Genomic DNA, 20314 nt, shown 5'->3' with positions numbered 1-20314 from the left:
TCCTGCCTCAAGTGACGCCAGCTCTGTCAATCAATGCTGTGGAGAGGGGGGGCATGGAAGGCAACACTTGCTGAGGAATACTGATCCACTCCGAACAATTCCCCTTTATTGTAAACTTATTTTTGATCTGTCAAACCTTCTTCAAAATAGAATAATTAAGTTTCCCTTTTAAAATACATTTTTGATAGCTTTGTGTTCCATTTTTTTTTTTTTTTTTTATGAATAGCTCAGCTACTGCCCCCTGCTGGTGTACCCCTTAAATGAGAGCCCCTAACGCTTGCATACACACGCACTTCTTAATAAACTCCTTATACACTTGCACTTTTGGCTCGGGTGAGCATGCATGTGTTGTAATTGGGGAGAGGGGAGTAGGCTTGCTGCCAGACATTTGTCGCATACCGTATTTTCCGCTTTGTAAGACGCACTTTTTTCCCCCCAAAATTTGGGGGGAAAACAGGGGTGCATCTTACAAAGCGGACATGCCTTACCTAGGCTGTGATCGGGGGCGTCCGGCGGTTGCTGGCCGCTGCTGCGGGTGTGTCCGGTGCCGCGTTGTGTGCCCGTCGATGCCCGGGGCTCTGCCAACATTGAGCGACAGGCCAGAGCCCCGGCATTTCCTCAGTTCCCTGTGTGCCGGTAAAAAGATGGCCGCCGGCGCGTGCGCAGATGGGATCTCGGGACCCAGTTCTCGAGAGATGAGATTTGAAATCTCATCTCTCGAGAGGTGGGTCCCGAGATCCCATCTGCGCACGCGCCGGCGGCCATTTTCCCTGGGTTCCCTGTGTGCGCGCGGTGGTGCCTGCAAAAAAATGGCCGCCGCGCGTGCGCAGATGGGATCTCGGGATCCAGCTCTCGAGAGATGAGATTTCAGATCTCATCTCTCGAGAACTGGTCCCGAGATCCCATCTGCGCACGCGCCGGCGGCCATTTTTTTTTTACCGGCACTTCAGCGCACATATACAGGGAACCGAGGAAATGCTGGGGCTCTGGTCTGTCGAACAATGTCGGCAGAGCCCCGGGCATCGATGGGCACACAACGCCGCACCGGAGCACCCGCAGCACCGGCTTCCATCCGCCGGACAAGTGGAGAAACCTGACACCAGCACAAGACTCTGCAGCAGCAACAGCACACATCGGAGCCCCCCCTCATCCCTGAATGCGGCCTGCAGCATCACTCCACGCCTGCCTCCTCCAGCAGCGAGCCTGGGATCCCTCTACACCGCAGCCACCAACCCCGGTAAGCAATAAGATGCAAGGATTATAAGAGGCACCACCATTTTATTAAAAAATATTTTTTTCTTATTTTTCTCCTCAAAAATTGTGGTGCGTCTTATAATCCGGAGCGTCTTATAAAGCGAAAAATACGGTACTTCTCTTCGAGGAGACAAAAGGGTTGGATGCATCGAAATTCATCATACCACTTCCTTTGCTTCATAGGCTTCTGAATACAAAAGCCTCCAAAAGGACTTTAATGGCCGACTCTCCCATCCACAGGAGCGCTCTTTATTCCCAGCACACTTCGTTATGCCCAGCACCCCTGTGCTCTGGATGAGAAAGCCGCTGCCAGACACCTCAGTCAGTGGCTTAAAGGGATCCGGCGACCCTGTGCACATTAGACTGTTGGCGAAACCTGTTGATCTTGGTTACTCCAGATACATTAGTGTAATGTTTGTGGGATTCTGAGAGGGGTTGTCGGCCAGGCTGAGCGCTCAAGTCTGCAGTCTCAGTGGTGCACATTCATGCAGGGATAGGGGCACCAGCATGAATAGTATGGAGATCTCACCCAAATCAGACAGCTGAATGATTGGCGAGAAGAACATGATGGATCCTGAATAACGCCGCTCCTGACGTGTCTGTGTTGGTAAAGTCTTGCATTCCTCACATAATAATAATTCTTTTTTTCTTTGTTTTTTCTCCAATAATTCTTCATGGGAATGTTCCTCTGTTATTCCCCTTTAATATGTTGGAATAGCATGACAAATAGGGTCGTGTTCATCATACTGTACAATGACAACCCCACTGACGCCCAACTAGTAAGACCCAGCTGCAGATTAATTTATACATTTTCTTGGAGGAGTAACAGAAGAACGGTACACCAGAGAAGTGTAAGAAAAGGGGAGCCGGTAATATTTCCTGACGAGTGCAATTATGCACTGATATCGACATGATGTTTTCTTACACCTGGCTTGGCTGACTCAAATGATGCAGTTGTGGCTGGCTGTGCACACCACTAGAGGGCGCTAGTGTCAGGTTCGTGGTCACTGGACGGGAGCTCTGCACACCTCCCCCATGGCCCCGTACCCATGTACCCATGTAGTCTGTCAGGTCCGTAGTCCATGGATGGGAGCTCTGCACACCTCCCCCCAGGACCCTATACCCATGTAGTTTGTCAGGTCCATAGTCCTTGGGCGGGAGACCTGTACACTCCCCTCCCCCCCAGGCCCCCCACCCATGTACCCCTGTAGTCTGACGGGTCCGTAGTCCGTGGGCAGGAGCCCTGCACACCTCCCCCAGGGCCTTTACCCATGTAGTCTGTCAGACCTGTAGTCCGTGGGTGGGAGCCCTGCACACCTCCCCCCGGGCCCTTAACCCATGTACCCGTGCAGTCTGTCAGGTCCATAGTCCATGGGCTGGAGCCCTGCACACCTCCCCCCAGGCCCTTTACCCATTTACCCGTGTATTCTGTCAGGTCTGTGGTAACTGGATGGGAGCCCTGCACACCTCCCCCCATGTACCCGTGTATTCTGCCAGGTCCGTGGTCACTGGACAGGAACCCTGCACACCTATCCCCAGGCCCTTTACCCATGTACCCGTGTATTCTGTCAGGTCCGTAGTTGTTGGTCATTGGGCGGGAGCTCTGCACACCTCCTCCTAGGCCCTTTACCCATGTACCCGTGTAGTCTGTCAGGTCCATAGTCCATGGATGGGAGCCCTGCACACCTCCCTCCAGGCCCATTACCCATGTACCCGTGTAGTCTGTCAGGTCCGTAGTCCATGGATGGGAGCCCTGCACACCTCCCTCCAGGCCCATTACCCATGTACCCGTGTAGTCTGTCAGGTCCGTAGTCCATGGATGGGAGCCCTGCACACCTCCCTCCAGGCCCATTATCCATGTACCCATGTAGTCTGTCAGGTCCGTAGTCCATGGATGGGAGCCCTGCACACCTCCTCCCCAGGGCTTTTACCCATGTACCCGTGTAGTCTGTCAGGTCCGTAGTCCATGGATGGGAGCCCTGCACACCTCCCTCCAGGCCCATTATCCATGTACCCATGTAGTCTGTCAGGTCCGTAGTCCATGGATGGGAGCTCTGCACACCTCCCTCCAGGCCCATTACCCATGTACCCGTGTAGTCTGTCAGGTCTGTAGTCCATGGACGGGAGCTCTGCGGATCTCCTCCCCAGGCTCATTACCCATGTACCCGTGTAGTCTTGTTATACCAGCATTGCATTGTTCTCATGCCAATGTCATATTGTTATCTACAGAATTGGAGCTGAAGAATCACGTGCACAAAGCGGAGACATCGAGCAACGTACCGGCCCCTCCTCAGATGCCTCTCCCAGAAATTCCCCAACAGTGGCTGGTAAGACGTCTGCTGATCTTATGTGCTCTGCACAGGGCTCACTACCGCGCACCGAGCAAATAATCGCCATACTCTGGAGCAGAATCCCATGTCATCCAATATCCCCAGGATATACGGAGTGGAGACGGTGACCCAGCAGATGTAAGCGCGTCAGCACTATCTCCACACACCTCCATCATGTTCCTTTTTCTTGGAAGGCAAAATGTAGGCAGAAGGCGTTCCAATACTCGCTGACTGCTGAGCCGCCCAGAGGTGTCCGATGTTTGCAGAAGGGAATGAGACGGCGCCATGTTGACATAGCCGGTTTCATCGTTGGTGGGCACGTAGGCTCGGCACAGCTCTGCTTTTGTCTCAAGATGGTCAACTTATTCGGATTTATCCCTGAGGGTAGGAGCTAAGTTCTCCAGGTCCAAATGTCTTAACCTGACTATATACAACTCATTCTTCTCGGAAAGCATTGAAAGGGGTCATTTAAAAATAAAAATGGTGGCAAGAAATATTCACATACCTCATCTGCCTTTGTTTATTTTCCTGGGTCAATTGTCATGCCATATAGTGAACATAGAAAAAATTTAAAAAAAACACACATGAAATGAAAGGTAGACTCACCAAAAACCAGGATTAATGGACTAGCAGGATGCAGCAGACCTCCATTGATAAAGGCTGGGGCAGCACAGGTGCATTCCACTAATGAAAACAGCCAGTCACCCATCCAGACAATGGAGGGGCTGGCTGCCTAGTGGAAAAATGCACAAAAATAGGGCTTGCATAGGACATAAGTCACACAGAATAAGTGTGGTGCAAAGTGTCTAAATAGCCTATTGATGACGCCCACAGTATTAGCAGGCGGGCTGCTCAGCACTATATATGCATCACACAGAAAAACCAAGCCAACATAGAGGTCTAGCTGCATCCTCCAAAAATGATAAAAAGTGCAAAAAAGATGAAAATACATGGGGTTTTGATTACTATTTTGGCCAAAACAGATAAGCTCGCAACGCAAACGTCAAGGGTCTCCAAATTTTGCAAGTCCCTAACACTAATCTCAAATAGCGAACATAGAAAAAATTAAAAAAAACACATTATATGAAAGGTAGACTCACCAAAACCTTGACTAATGCACTTCATCCACTTGGTTGCTGCAGCCGATAACTGGCTTTGGCACTCACGTGTTCTACATGTTAGCATCACTGCCAGAACCTGGATTAGCTGCTGCGGTCATTGGTCACATGTGTATGGGTTGTAGTCAGTTCTAGGAAATTAAGGCTATGTGCACACGCTGCGGATTCACCTGCGGGTTTTTCTGCGTGGATCCGCAGGTAAAACCGCAGGTAAAGTGACCTGCGGTTTTTCTGTGGTTTTGCCCTGCGGTTTCTCACCTCTACTATGTTAAAGGTGTGAAACCGCAGCGGAATCCATACAAAGAATTGACATGCTGCGGTTTGTAAACCGCAGCAAAACCGAGCGGAAAAAAAAGCAGCGTGAGCCCAGCGGATTTGAAATGCCATAGGCTAACATGGTACTGTACTATGTCTGTGGAACTGCCTCGTTTCAGCAGGGCCAAAAACGCTTCGGAAATGCAGCAGAATCCGCAACGTGTGCACATACCCTAAGACAAGCAGGGGTCACTGAAGCATTGATGAAAGGGGGGATTTAAAAGATAAGTAATGTGTTAATTTCTTCAAATGTTGAACAACCCCTTTAAAGCGAACCTGTCAGTACTTAACCAATGGCATGCTACATGTTAATACAGCGATGGCAGACTTGGTATGATGCCATGCTCCGCTCCTACAATCATCTGCAGCGGCGGCTAGTCATGGTGTCAGCTTTTAGACCTGATATATTTGCAGATGACAGCTGGTATGTCAACCAATGGTGAGGGGGAATCCTTGACTAGTCACTGCTGTATCACCGCCCAGATGACTAGATGACTACCAAGAGAGCGCTACAGATCTAGAGGATATATAGCTAAGCTTCTTATGTCTTATGATTGCAGTCTTTTCTCTGTGAGCTCCTTCTCATGTCCCCGATATCCTACTCCCATCATGTCTCTGAGTTGTGTTCGACCCTTATTTGTTTTTAATTTTTTTATGTTTCCCATTGGTGGCATTCAGATTTGTACATAAAGATCGTTACCGCACTGTGCAGGAGCGGACATGCTCACCACACTGTGCAGGAGGGGCCATGCTGGTCGTGCTATGCAGGAGGAGCTTCCACGCTGGCCGCGCTGTGCAGGAGCTTCCACGCTGGCCGCGCTGTGCAGGAGCTTCCACGCTGGCCGCCGTGTGCAGGAGCTTCCACGCTGGCCGCCGTGTGCAGGAGCGTCCACGCTGGCCGCCGTGTGCAGGAGCGTCCACGCTGGCCGCCGTGTGCAGGAGCGTCCACGCTGGCCGCCGTGTGCAGGAGCGTCCACGCTGGCCGCCGTGTGCAGGAGCGTCCACGCTGGCCGCCGTGTGCAGGAGCGTCCACGCTGGCCGCGCTGTGCAGGAGGGGTCACGTTCGCCACTCTAAGAGGACAGTCATGTGACCAAATGGGCAATGCCTAAAAAATGAGAAGCTTCACTCAGATGGTGACTTGAATTGAGCTATAGGTCCCCATACACATTAGATAAAAATGGTCCGAGGAGTCCATCAGAGCTATGGCCACTGTTTGCTAGCAGCCCTCTGCTCTTCTTTTTTTTTTTTTTTTGGATAACTAAAATTGTTCAAATATTTATTCCCCGCCATCAGTCCCCCTTTCTTTTTTTTTTATACCATTTTTCCTTCTCCTCGGAACATTTAGTAATTAAACTAAAGTGCTCTGGAGTCCCTTTCAGCATCTCGTCCTGTCAGCAAATGCTGCTGTCTTCATTAGTAATGCGGCCAGAAGTAGAACGTGTGATCCAGGATTTCACACAAGCCTGCTGACGAGAAGCCACCACCAAACCAAACGGGCAATAGTTGTTGGATGAAAGGTGAAGAACGTGGGACGGCGGCTGCTGAGAAAATCAAAATCACATCACCTCTCAGATTTGCAGAGGGAATCCTGGTGCGAATTATTTTTGGAATACCCTAAATCTTATGTGGCTCATTTTGTGACGTAAATGTTCACCGTACGCCCGAGGCTCAAACAGGTGGGGCGTGTGTGCGTGGTCCTTCACCTGGGCCTGGCATTTATTTATAGAAATAAAATCTGTTACTGTTCCTAAAAAAGGGTTTTTGAAGAATTGGGCTATAAATGAGGATTACTTGGCTAGGATCTCCTACATTAGCGAGTACACTACGGTCTCTCTTCACCTGGCAGCCGATGGTCGGAGCGACCAGCAGTCACACATAAGCCAGGTATTCACATTAGATGACTGTCAGACAAATAATGGCGGCAGCTTACCTCCAGGAGAGAAATCTGGCATGCCGAATCGATATTTCCCCTCCACAATAACTTGTCGGGGTCTCCCATACACATTATACACACTGCCAACATTGCCTTTCCACTGGCCAATTATTATCGGCAATGGGCTTTCCTAGATATTCTCATGTGTGTCTACAAATGCTGCCAATGAGCAAAATGTTCCTTCTTTGGTTGAAATGATTTTTAAGCTCACGTTGCATCATCCTGTGTAAACAGGAAACTTGCTTCCGAGGGGAAAATATTCTTTTTAACGATCGTTCTGTGCACACGAAAGGGATTTATGCCTTGTTTGATCAGGCTTTTAAACAATCTGTAAATAAACCAAAGAAAAATGGAACCAGGAGCAATTAATAAAATATAAAATGTTATTGTTATACAAAATGGAATAAAATACAATTTTAGGAAAAATTAGTTATGAAGTTAGAAATGAGGGAATCCGCGACACCCAGTTGCCACACGCAGGTATAGGGAATGGTACAAATTGCAATATCTGAGCAAAGGCATATAAAGGTAACAAAAAATGGCTCTCTATGTTATCCCTTAAATACAAAAGCACACAATATCTTCTCAATATTCACCTATAGTGCATGAGAATAGTCCAAAACTAGGACTAGGCCAAGTACATAAAAAGGAATATATAATCCTATGTCACTCACAGCTAGTATCTGAGGGAGATAAGTAAATCTATCAATGTAAAGCAAAATGTGTATAATGCAAGTAATCCTAAGGTAGGGACAGGGCTGTGGAGTCGGTAAGCCAAACCTGCGACTCCGACTCCGACTCCTCAATTTCCCTTACACCGACTCCGACTCCACGACTCCGACTCCCACACATATTGCTTATATTTAAGTGAAAAATTTATTGTAGTACAATGTGAACCTCAGACATTTAATCATTTTTATGATCCAATAATCAAGATATTTAGATAGAACAGGATATATATTGGTGTACTACCCGGTTTTCATTCTTTTTGGTACAGATACGATATGGATAGACAGATATGGATAAATGGATATATAGATAGAGCAGATTTCTAATCTGCTTTTGCTATTGAAAACATTATCGATGAGCTCAAAAACCTTTCAGGTGATGCAGTTTTTTAAAAAGATGATCAGCTTTTGCAGCTGAAAAACGTATCCTCAAAAAACACAGGAAAAACGTTGTGTGTGAATGTAGCCTTAGATCAGGAATAGAACAGCCATTTATAGGACATTTCATAACTTTCCCAAACTCCTATGAAAAAATATTCAGCACATCCTGCATTGAATTACTGTACCCAATTTATTATATATTTTAGGAGTCGGAGTCGGTCCATTTTATACCGACTCCAACTCCGACTCCGACTCCACCAAAATGAGCACCGACTCCGACTCTCCGACTCCGACTCCACAGCCCTGGGTAGGGACCACTGGTAATCACAGACAAAGAGGCTGCTAGCCGATGTAAGAGACAATAGACACTGAAGGAGATAGAGCCAGAGGTAAATATATGTCAGGAATAGATAAGTGTGTAAGAAAATACCAACCTTTCTGTTGTGTGGACTGCGGGACCCCTACGCGCGTTTCGCTTCTTCAGATGGCGTGATGTTAGAGTCTAATCAGCTGGTTTTTATGTGCTGGTGGGCGGAAATCTTTCAGAGCAGCGAGAATGCGGCGCTTCCGGACGAATGGCGGTGAGTCAGAGGCAATGGACCCGGCGTCTGACGTCACAGACACGCCCCCACCAGCAGGACGTCACTGCTAGGCGGAGGCAAAGCCTGCGGCACCGGAGGAGACGTGTGACCATGACAACGAGTCAGCACCTTCAACAGGAAGCGCTCCCCGCATCACGTGATATCCAGCAAGAAATAAATGAACAGTTGTAAAACCAAACGGGGACGAAAAATCAGAAAGCTGGGTATATAGTGCAAATGTTTGGTTGCCTGGCTATTTCTAACAATCAGTGTGAGTGAATAATAGCCAAAGCAGGTGGAGGAAACCTGAGGAGGGAGATCACTCAAAAACTGATTTAAAGATGGAATAATAAAGAGAAGTAAACAAACCAAGGAGAATGATCTCCAATATATAAAAACAAATAATTATTATGCCCATACAATAAAAATAACAAACGATAAAAAAGGCCATCATAGTGAAGGACATTGCAGTGATGAAGTGCCAAAATATACACGTTAAAGACGTGTGAGGCGTGCATGCCTACACAGAACCGCATGTAAGCGCAAGCCCACATATGGGAGTGTGCATCCACACACGCACACATGTCAAAAAACCCCCCCATAAAAATAGGTATAAAAAATAGATATAAATGTGAAAAATACATATATAAATTTACATTAGACATGTATATATAAAAAATTATACAAAACATACAATTACGTGCAGTGACTAATAATCATTATATATAGAAAACATGCACCTGCGCGCATGCCTACACAGAACCGCATGCAAGCATAGAGCGCACATGCGGAAGTGTGCACACATATACGCAAGCACATGCAAATATAAAAAAAAAGTGTTAATAAAGGCAAATGTAAATGAAATAATGCAAATACAAGAATACATGTGTAAAGAATACACTATATATATAAATTGTACCAAACATACATTAACGTGCAATAGCTAAATAATCCCTGTATGTGAAATCACAAAATATAATGTTTGAAATGTGCTATGCAGCTTAGTGAATATATTAGCAAGTATAATATAATGGAAAGATGGTGAATAAAAGGCAAGTATAATATCCAACACCAAAGGGAGTCCGGAATGAAAAAGTCCTTAATGTTGAGGGCCTTCAGAAAAAAACAGAAACTAAAATAAAGAAAAGTGAGAATTAAAATACAATACAAAGACAACACAAAAATCACAGAAAAGGAACAAAGCTAAGGACCTCATTAAGTCCTTTAGGGCGAACACAATGCACCTTGACAATCCATTGTGTCTCAAGTTGAGCCAATTTTTTCTTTGTATCCCCCCTACGTTTATCGGAAATGACATGGTCAATCCCTCGAACCCGTAATAAACTACTGTTACAGCCATATGCCTGTTTGAAATGTCGAGGCATAGGCTTAAGCTGTTCCAGTGATTGACATTTTGCGGCATTTAGGATGTCTCTGACATGCTCTCTTACTCTCACGCAAAATTTTTTTTTTTTTTTTTAAACGGCATGCAAGTAGCACTCAGCCACTATAAACACACCTTTATACCAACCTGTCTCCAAATAGGGTTGTCCATTCTTTCAAACTGATTTGGTAATATTTCCCAGATTTGTTATGGAGGACAGACTATCGTTTCATGGCTGAACAGTTGCACATCGGCCGTCAGTGCTTTGCATAAATGACCATTTGATGAAGTGATCATACTCTCTTCTCGCCACAAAACGCAAATCCCAAAAGTCCATCAGTTTCCCACCATGTAAGCTGTTCACAATCTGTTTTTTCTGTGTTTTTTTTTTTATATGTGTCTAAAACATAGCGTTTTACAGTGCCGGCAGCAAGTATTTCTATCAAATCTGCAGCGTGTCAATTTTTTTCTGGGTTTTGCAGCATTTTTCACCCATTCAACTAATGTGAAATAACGTAAGTAAAAACGCTGCAAAAACGCCAGTATTTTACATAGTTTTTTTTTCCCAGCCAACACTGACTATTTGCAGCAGAAAAATCTGCTGCAAATTCTCGGTGTTCACATAGTTTAAAGGTTTCAACCATAAATGTGCTTTCAACCTATATTGTGAGGGGATATCCATGACTGGCATATTGATGTACTATCCCCTGGATAGGCCCATCAGTATCTGATTGGTGGAGGTGCCAGGTGTCTTAGGTAATCGGCCCTGTGGCTGCCGGATGAAAGCCAGGTACAGAGCTGAAAGAGCAGACTCCATACACTGCGTCCTTGTCGTCCCCACGTTCTGCTGCTTGGCTCCTTTCTGAAGTGGTTAGTAGTTGGACAATCACTGAAGAAGGACATCATGGTCAGAAAAATAGAAGGAACAAGGCGAAGAGGAAGACCTGCAACCCAATAGCTTGATACTATCAAGATAACGGCGGAGAAGACCCTGGTGGACCTGACGGATGTAAGCAGCGTCCAGAGCTGAAAGAGCAGATTCCGTACACTGCGTCCTTGTTGTCCCCAGGTTCTGCTGCTCCACTCTTCTCTGAAGTAGTTTGTAGCTGGACAATCACTGAAGAAATAACCTACAGATGACTACCCATTCCTGCTACTACATGTGGGGACAAATGACACTGCAAGAAACGACCTGGAAACCATCTGCAGAGACTTTGAAAACTTAGGCAAGAAAGTGAAAGAACTGGGAGCGCAGGTGGTCTTCTCTTCCATCCTCCCAGTGGATGGCCATGGAACAAGGAGGTGGAATAAGATTCTGCAGGTGAACAACTGGCTACGTCGATGGTGCTGTCAGCAACGATTTGGAGTTCTGGATCACGGAGTGAATTACCTATACGATGGACTACTTGCTAGAGATGGGGTGCACCTTACGAAGACTGGAAAACAAGTATTTGGAAGTCGCCTTGCTACACTTGTAAGGAGAGCTTTAAAGTAGAACAACGTGGGAAGGGAAGCAAAAGACCAGAAAAAGCCATACACCTGACAAATGCTATTGAAGTGGGAAGGAAGAACAAAGACAAAAGAATCTAAATAATAAAATTAATGGAGAAAGAGAAAACAATCACAAACTAAAGTGTTTCTATACTAATGCACAAAGCATGGGCAACAAACAAGGAGAATTGGAACTACTAACGCAGGAAAAGAAATATGATGTCATTGGAATCACTGATACTTGGTGGGACGATACACATGATTGGAATACAAGGCTAGAAGGATACAACTTATTTGCAAGAAACAGACTTGATAAACGAGGAGGGGGTGTCACATTGTATGTTAGAAACGCGTATATCTGCACAGAGATTGAAGCTTCAGAGACTGAGAGTTCTGTGGAAACTGGGTAAGAATACAAGGACAGAACAATAGAAAGAACACCATTGTAGGCATTTACTACAGGCCGCCTGTGCAAGCTGAAGATATGGATGAACTCTTTATGCATCAAATGGCCAAGTTCTCCAAAAAATATGACATAGTTGTCATGGGAGATTTCAACTATCCAGACATTTGTTGGGAATCTCTCTCAGGCAAAACTAACAGGTCAAGGAAATTCTTATCCTCTCTTGCTGACAACTTTATCTTCCAAAAGGTAGGGGAGAAAACAAGGGGAACTGCTACCTTGGATCAAATCCTTATAAACAGGGAGGAAATGGTTGAGGAGGTAAAAGTGGCTGGGACCCTAGGAGGTAGCGACCATGCTATTTTAGAATTTTGGATAAGTAGAGGAGGAAGACCTGTGAAGACTCAGACTTCAAGGTTAGATTTCAGAAAGGCAGATTTTAAGGGATTCAGAAAGAGAATTGGAGGGATCCAATGGCTGGATATCCTTAAAGACAAAAATGTCCAGGAAGGATGGGAAATCTTGAAAAATGAAATTCTCAAAGCACAATTATTAACAATTCCGAAAAGAGGGAAGAATAGGAAGCATTTAAGGAAACCATGATGGATGAACACAGAACTTAAGCACATGCTAAAAAGGAAGAAAGAAATGTTTATAAAATGGAAAGAGGGAGGCATATCTAAAGAAGAATATAATGCTGTCTGCAGAACCTGCAGGGTACAAATCAGATTATCTAAAGCGGACAATGAATTGAGGCTTGCAAGAGATGTCAAAAGCAATAATAAAGGATTTTGGGGATATGACAAAAGTAAAAGAAAAGTCAAAGATGCCATAGGATTTTTACAGGATGAAAATGATGAAATGGTAAGACAGGATGTTGAGAAGGCCGAACTTTTAAATTCCTATTTTGCATCTGTTTTCTCTCAGAAAGGAAATGTAACATCAACTGTTATTCATTGTCCTATTAAGGGAATAAAAGAATCCAGGATATCTATAAACAGAAAGATAGTGAGGAAACACTTACCTAACCTAAATGAATTCAAGTCTCCAGGTCCAGATGAATTACACCCCAGAGTACTGAAGGAGATAGCAGAAGAAATTTTTGAACCCCTTTCCTAATCTTTAAAAATTCTTGGAGAACAGAAGTCCCAGAAGACTGGAGAAGAGCAAATGTTGTTCCTATCTTCAAAAAGGGGAAGAAGGTGGACCCAGGCAACTATAGGCCGGTGAGTCTGACTTCTATACCAGGAAAGATCTTTGAACAAATTATTAAACAACATGTATGTCAGTACCTGGATAAGAATGAAGTGATTAAACAGAGTCAGCATGGGTTTGTAACTAATAAGTCATGTCAGACTAACTTAATTTCCTTCTATGACGGAATCACTGATTGGGTGGATCAAGGAAATGCTGTAGATATACTGTATCTTGACTTCAGCAAAGCATTTGACAAAGTATCTCATACAATCCTTATTGAAAAAATGACTAAGTATGGAATGGACAAGGCAACTGTTAGGTGCATTGATAACTGGCTTAGTGATCGGACCCAAAGAGTGGTCGTAAATGGCTGCACATCCAGTTGGAAGAATGTCTCAAGTGGGGTACCACAGGGCTCTGTCCTGGGCCCTGTATTGTTCAACATCTTTATCAACGATTTAGATGAAGGAATTGAGGGTAAACTGATTAAATTTGCTGATGACACAAAACTTGGAGGGATAGCAGAGGATTCAAAAAAATATAAATAAACTGGAGAAGTGGGCAGCAACTAACAGAATGGTTTTTAACAGGGAAAAATGCAAAGTACTACATCTGGGCAAAAAAAATGAAAAAAGCATTTACAGAATGGGAGGAATAGGGCTAAGTGACAGCACATGTGAAAAAGACTTGGGTATACTAATAGATCACAGACTGAATGAGTCTACAGTGTGATGCAGCAGCAAAAAAGGCAAATGCAATTCTAGGATGTATTAACAGAAGCATACAGTCTAGATCACGTGAAGTCATTATTGCCCTCTACTCCTCTTTGGTCAGGCCTCATCTGGAATATTGTGACCAGTTTTGGGCACCACATTTTAAAAAAGACATCAACAAACTGGAGCAAGTTCAGAAAAGAGCTACCAGAATGGTGACCGGTCTGCAAACCCTGTCTTATGAGGAAATGTTGCAGGGAATGTGGGAATGTTTTGGGAATGTTTAGTTTGCAAAAGAGAAGCCTGAGAGGAGACTTAATAGCTGTCTGCAAATATCTAAAGGGTTGTCACATTGTAGAAGGATCATCTTTATTCTCATTTGCACAAGGAAAGACTAGAAGCAATGGGATGAAACTGAATGGGAGGAGACACAGATTAGATATTAGAAAAAACTTTTTGACCGAGTGATCAATGAGTGGAACAGGCTGCCACAAGAAGTGGTGAGTTCTCCTTCAATGGAAATCTTCAAACAGAGGCCGGACAGACATCTGACTGGGATTATTTAGCGAATCCTGCTTTGAGCAGGGGGTTGGACCAGATGGCCCTGGAGGTCCCTTCCAACTCTTAGATTCTATGATTCTAAGATCATCATGGTCGGAAGAATAGAAGGAACAAGGTGAAGAGGAAGTTCAGCAACTCAATGGCTTGATACTATTTATTATCATTATTATTATTTATATAGGACCATTAATTCCATGGTGCTGTACATGAGACGGGGTTACATCAAAATGCAAATATCACTTACAGTAAACAAAACTACCGTAAGAATGACAGACTGATACAGAGGGAAGAGGACCCTGCCCTTGCGAGCTTACATGCTACAGGATTATGGCGAAGGAGACAGTAGGTTGGGGGTTGCAATAGCTGCGAAGGTGTTGAGGTGGCTGTGTGGTCATTACTGGTTTTAAGCGTTTTTGAAGAGATGGCTTTTCAGGTTCCGTCTGATGGATAAAAATGTGGTGGATAGTCGGACATGTTGGGGCACAGAATTCCAGATGATGAGGGAAATTCAGGAGAAGTCTTTGGAGGCAATTGGGTGAGGAGCGAATAAGCGTGGAGGAGAGAAGGAGATCTTGGGAGGACCGGAGATTACGTGAGGGAAGATATAGAGAGATTAGTTTGGAAATATATGGACGAGAAAGTTTATGGATGGCTTTGTAGGTTAGAGTTAGTAGTTTAAATTGGATACGCTGGGAAATTGGGAGTCAGTGAAGGGATTTGGAAAGGGGAAGCAGGAGTGTAGCGAGGAGAGAGATTAAATAGGCAGCAGAGTTAAGGATGGACTGGAGGGGTGCGAGAGTGTTAGAAGGTAGGCCACAGAGGAGGATGTTGCAGTAGTCGAGGCGGGAGATGATTAGGGCATGCACAAGCATTTTGGTAGAGTGAGGGTTGAGGAAAGGACTGATTTTGTAAATATTTTTCAGCTGGAGGTGACAGGGGGTGGCGAGAGCTTGGATGTGTGGTTTGAAGGACAGGGCAGAGTCAAGGGTTACTCCGAGGCAGCGGATTACCAGGACAGGGAAAAGTGTGGATTCTTTTATTGTGATAGATCAGGTAGGGAAGGTATGTGAGATGGAGGAAAGATAATTAGTTCAGAGTTGTCCACATTGAGATTGAGGAAGCAAGAGGAGAAGGAGGAGGATATGGCTGATAGACACTCTCTGGGATTCTGGAGAGCAGAGAGGTGACATCTGGGACAGAGAGGTAGATCTGAGTGTCATCAGCATATAGATGGTACTGGAAGGCATAGGACTTTGATTTGTCCCAGGCCAAGGGTATTGATTGAGAAGAGAAGGGGTCCTAGAACAGAGCCTTGAGGAACACGAACAGAGAGGGGGCGAGATGATGAAGTAGTATGGGAGTAGGAAGCGCTAAATGTGCGGTTGGTAAGGTATGAGGAGATCCAGGATAAGGCAAGGTCTTTGACATCAAAGGAATAGAGGATATGTAGTAGGAGGCAGTGGTCGACTGTGTCGAAGGCAGAGGACAGGTCTAGAAGGAGGAGTATAGAGAATTGTCTGTTAGCTTTGGCTGTGAGTAAGTCATTAATAAGTTTGGTCAGGGCAGTCTCAGTGGAATGGTGGGGGCCGAAGCCGGATTGTAGGTTGTCGAAGAGCGAGTTAGATGCAAGGTGTTTGAAAGCAAATGGGAACGAAGATATGGGGCGATAGCTGGACATAGCGCTCGGGTCAAGGGATGGCTTTTTGAGGATAGGTGTGATTGTGGCATGTACTATCAAGATAATGGTGGAGAAGACCCTGATGAACCGATCTAGGTTTGCACAAGATTGATCTTCCTAACTAGTGGACATCCATCAAGTTGCCATGACTCGAGAGATAGACGAACAGATCGCCATTTACTTGCAGAAACATCTGATTGATGGGGATGCCCGATGTCTGACCCCACACTGAGTTTTGATAATGATGACAGGTCATCAGTAGGTCAGTCTTAGAAAACGTCTTTAAGTAGCCCTCTACTTTGGATAATCCTTTAATAATTATAATTATAACTAGATAGAGGCCCTATGCTATCGCATCGGGAGGGCGGTAATGTCACGATGGGGGCAGGCTTTGCAGCGTTGAGAATCTCTCCCCCTATCCACTGTCTCTTTCCCCATGTGCTAACTTCTCCCGTCTGTGCTCTCTTCTTTGACCTATCTACCCCATGTGCTATCCCCCTTGTCTGCTGTCTCTCTCCTTCCTGTGCTGTGTTCTCCCCTCATGTGCTGTCCCGTTTGAGCTGTCTCCTCCCTGTGCTCTGTCTGTCTCACCCCTGTGTCTGACCGTGTACAGAACATACCACAGCTCCTGGGCAGGGGAGGAAGCAAAAGACAATACTGACATTAAAGCAGGAGATCGCAGAGGGCACACTTTGAGAGGTAAAATATTGTTTAAAAATAGTCAGTGAAATATTTTAGCTCACAAAATGAATCCTCTGTGATCCCCTGCTGTAATGTCAATATTGTCTTTTGCTTCCTCCCCTGCCCAGGAGATGTGGTATGCTCCGTACATGATCAGATACAGACAATTTTTAAAATGAACTTCCGTTCGTGGGAAAACCCCTTTAATGTGACCGGATTCCTCTGCCTGCATCTGCTGCCAGGATCAGCCGAATGATTCAATGTGCCTGAGTGAAATTTGCGCAGTTGCAATGTGACGGTGTTCTGCTGGTGGTACCGCGCAAGAGGCTGCGTGAGTGTGGTGCGTACGGCATGTAGAGTGTGTGTGTGGTGCGTCGGTGTTCCGCTGGTGGTACCGCGCAATAGGTTGGTACCAGCAGCAGTTTCCTGTAGACTGTGAGCCCCTGCGGGCAGGGTCCTCTCTCCTTCTGTACTTGTGTGTCCCTTGTCTTATAAGTTTATTGTACTTGTCTATATTTCTCCTTTTCACATGTAAGGTGCTATATAAATGTATAATAATAACAACAATATTGAGACACCCATCACTTAGGTGTCCAAATATGGCGGTCGGTGAACTTCCTCCGCTTGGAATTCTGGGATACGGTGACATCTGGACAGAACAGGAAATGAAAACATTACAAGGCAATTATATAAATAGATTATTATTATTTGATAGCATTATAATGCTCTTTAGGGGATACCAGAGATCAGAGAGACCTGGCAGCAAGCCCTTCGGTTTTTGTACAGCACCTCCACAAGTGAAATTTACACAAATTAAAGCACCACTTCAACATTACTTTTTTTATTTCAGCTCTGTACTGGTGCTACTAATCAAAATCCCCTGACCCCAGTATTATACGTATCAGCCACCGTCTTCAACTCTTCCCAGCTCCACTCCTGTCCCGCGCCACCGTCTTAAGACAGAATCTTCTGACTAAGCAGAAGTCAGAGGTACCAAGCTCGTGATCTCAGCGTAAGTCTCTGAGACCTTCGTGCTGCCCTTATTCTGCCTCTCATCGACTTGCATTTAGTTCCGGTTCGCCCAGCAAACACCGGAGCGATTTGACACAGCCAGAAGAAGACCGATGGGATCAGCGCTGATAAAAGATGAAGACAGTGACCGGTAAGTATGAGGGAACTTGGTTGGTGACACCACTCCAGCGCCGGAGTGATGCTTTAATGAATCAACCATATAAAACAGGACTGGTCCTCCAGAACAAGGCTCGCTCTTTGCCTCCACTCTTTAAGAGAATAGACTCCTGAATAGAGGATCGCCCTGTGTTAATAAATGGGGCATAAAATCAGGCATGGTAAACCGGAGAGCCGCCAATCTGTGAGTTTTATCTCTCGCCGGTATTCGTCTTGGTTCTTTAGGTTCCAGTAATTACGAAATGGTGTTTTGCGATACGGACTTTTCCACGACAGACTTCTAGGCAGAGAAACATTTCTAGACAGCTCGAAAGAACAACTAGCACAATCGTAAATTGATTCCATCTGTGTTGACATTGGCGAAGAGCGCAGCTCGGCCCAGCCCTGTAGTAACCATCGGTGTAAAGGTATCTGACTCAGACATGAACCATTTGTGTTTCATTTCCTTCCTTACTAGAGTTCGCTATGACTTCCACATAGGAGAAAACAGGGGGAGACTTACGTAAAATATTAATTTACAAATTAATTATGAATGGGCTTTCCTTGCTCCGGGGGTGAGCCCTGCATCTAGGAGTTTGCATTTTGTGCTATGTAAAGTAAAACTTTATGTTGGGGGCCTTTACTGTAAGAATGCGTTTAGGGTCTCTTTTCGCTATAAATTCCTAGAAAAACATTACTATTTGTAAAATTAAAATACTGCATGTTGGTGGTGACCAGAGTGCCTATCATAAACCATATCGCGTGATGGGACCAGGTATAGGTGCACGGGCGCTAATCCTACCAGCTACGGGTGTTACTGAGGCGTCTGTGTCGTGATCGCTGGGGATCCGACCTCAGGGATCTTCATCAATCATAAGTTCATTTGTGGCTTGTGAAGAAGCCGTATTAGGCATTGCACCTGAGTTGCCTTCACTTTTCGTTTAGCCACAGTGCCAGTCCTATCCCTTGGTTGAGAGCGGTGCCGAGTTTATATTAAGATTACAATTGTTCTCTTTACTGGAGTAACTAGAGTCCAATGGGCCCCAGTGCAAAATTTTCACCTTGGTCCCCACCTTCATGTTGGTCAGATTTTTGAGCCTTTGTAGCATTCTAGATCCTATAAAGGGCATATGTGTTTACCCTCCATACAATAAAGTCCTCATCCTGGACCCTTCTTGTAATAATATCCCCTGGTTTTGGCCCCTTCTTTGTATAATGTCCCCTCATCCTAGCTTAATTTTCATTATGATGCTGTTTTCCAACACATAAAAAAAATAAAGTTTCAGCTTACTTTGGGTATGGTCATCTGGAAGACGCCCACAGAGAAGATGCGAGGACTACGCCCTGTTGGCTGAAAGGATTACTTAAGATTTAGATACATGGAAGAGAGGTTCATATCTCAGGAACGGGGAGGGGCAGGAAAAAAAGCAAGAGATTAACTCATCTGGAAGCGGGAAGCATGTGCTTTGTTCATAGAATAATGTGAATGATGTTGTATAAAGTCGGTGACCACCCCCACCCCCTTTTTTTTTATGTATTTTATGGCTATCCTTGAGACATTTCTAAATGTTTTCTATCTTTTGTTGTACCAGCCTCCGGACAATGGACCCCCACCTTTGCCGACATCATCTCTTCCAGAAGGGTACTATGAAGAAGCTGTGCCTCTAAGCCCTGGTAAAGCCCCTGAGTACATAACTTCCAGTGAGTTATTAATTTATGTTAGTACCTAGCCACAGGTGTTCATGTACCAGTATCCTTTTAAAGCAGTGGTGGGCAACTGGTGGCCATCAGTTTTCTTCTGCCCACCTTTAAGGGCATAGTTCAGGTTTTACCAATCGTGGCATACGTTGTGTACTCCTGGTGTCGTAGTCGCACACGAGCCTCACGGTGAATCCCTCTGTCCATATCGTATGCCTCCAGTGGTGGCTCAGAGCGCATGGTCTTGTCCAGATATGATGGACAGGGCGCCGGGGCTTTAGCGGAGCCCTCATGATGTAGTCGTTGACCACCCCTGCTTTAGAGGATATGACATGAAATCATCAGATCCCATTTCCTGCTTTAAATCTATACAAGTGTTGAGGATTCTCTGTGCTTCACTTTTCTACTGATTTTGAGGGATTTTTCTCTATTCTGAATTCTGCTGGTTTCCTTTTACCAGACCTCCTCCTACACCGGTCTGACAACGGGGAGCACCTAAAATGTCAGTTTCCCGTATAAACCAACAGAATTCTGAAAACTGCTGATGATGTGGATAAAAAAAAACAAACCTCAAAATTGGTAGGAAAAAATGAAGCCAATGTTTTACTCAACTTTTTACTTTTAGATTTAAATGACGAAATGTTTTCAAGCTATTTCTTTAGAGTAGTTGTAGGGAGGTAGCCTGTATCTGGAAAATCCG

General features: G+C 45.1%; 1 protein-coding gene across 3 annotated transcripts in view; it reads left to right on the top strand.

Moving 5' to 3' along the window:
- The window catches only part of AFAP1 (actin filament associated protein 1), a 134976-nt gene that overhangs the window by 60853 nt on the left and 53809 nt on the right, over window positions 1-20314 (top strand). For 2 of the 3 annotated variants that reach the window (XM_073574544.1, XM_073574546.1), the window contains exons 3-4: window positions 3484-3581; window positions 19509-19617. In XM_073574544.1, the coding sequence (XP_073430645.1) occupies window positions 3484-3581; window positions 19509-19617 (207 nt within the window). The remainder of the gene's footprint in view (window positions 1-3483; window positions 3582-19508; window positions 19618-20314) is intronic. The other variant, XM_073574545.1, reaches the window with a different exon arrangement.

The sequence above is a fragment of the Dendrobates tinctorius genome, unplaced genomic scaffold (assembly GCF_039654945.1).
Source record: "Dendrobates tinctorius isolate UK_male_01 unplaced genomic scaffold, ASM3965494v1 ptg000039l, whole genome shotgun sequence".
NCBI lineage: Eukaryota > Metazoa > Chordata > Amphibia > Anura > Dendrobatidae > Dendrobates > Dendrobates tinctorius.
The sequence above is the reverse complement of the archived record's forward strand: the minus strand, read 5'-3'. Positions and strand labels throughout refer to the sequence as shown.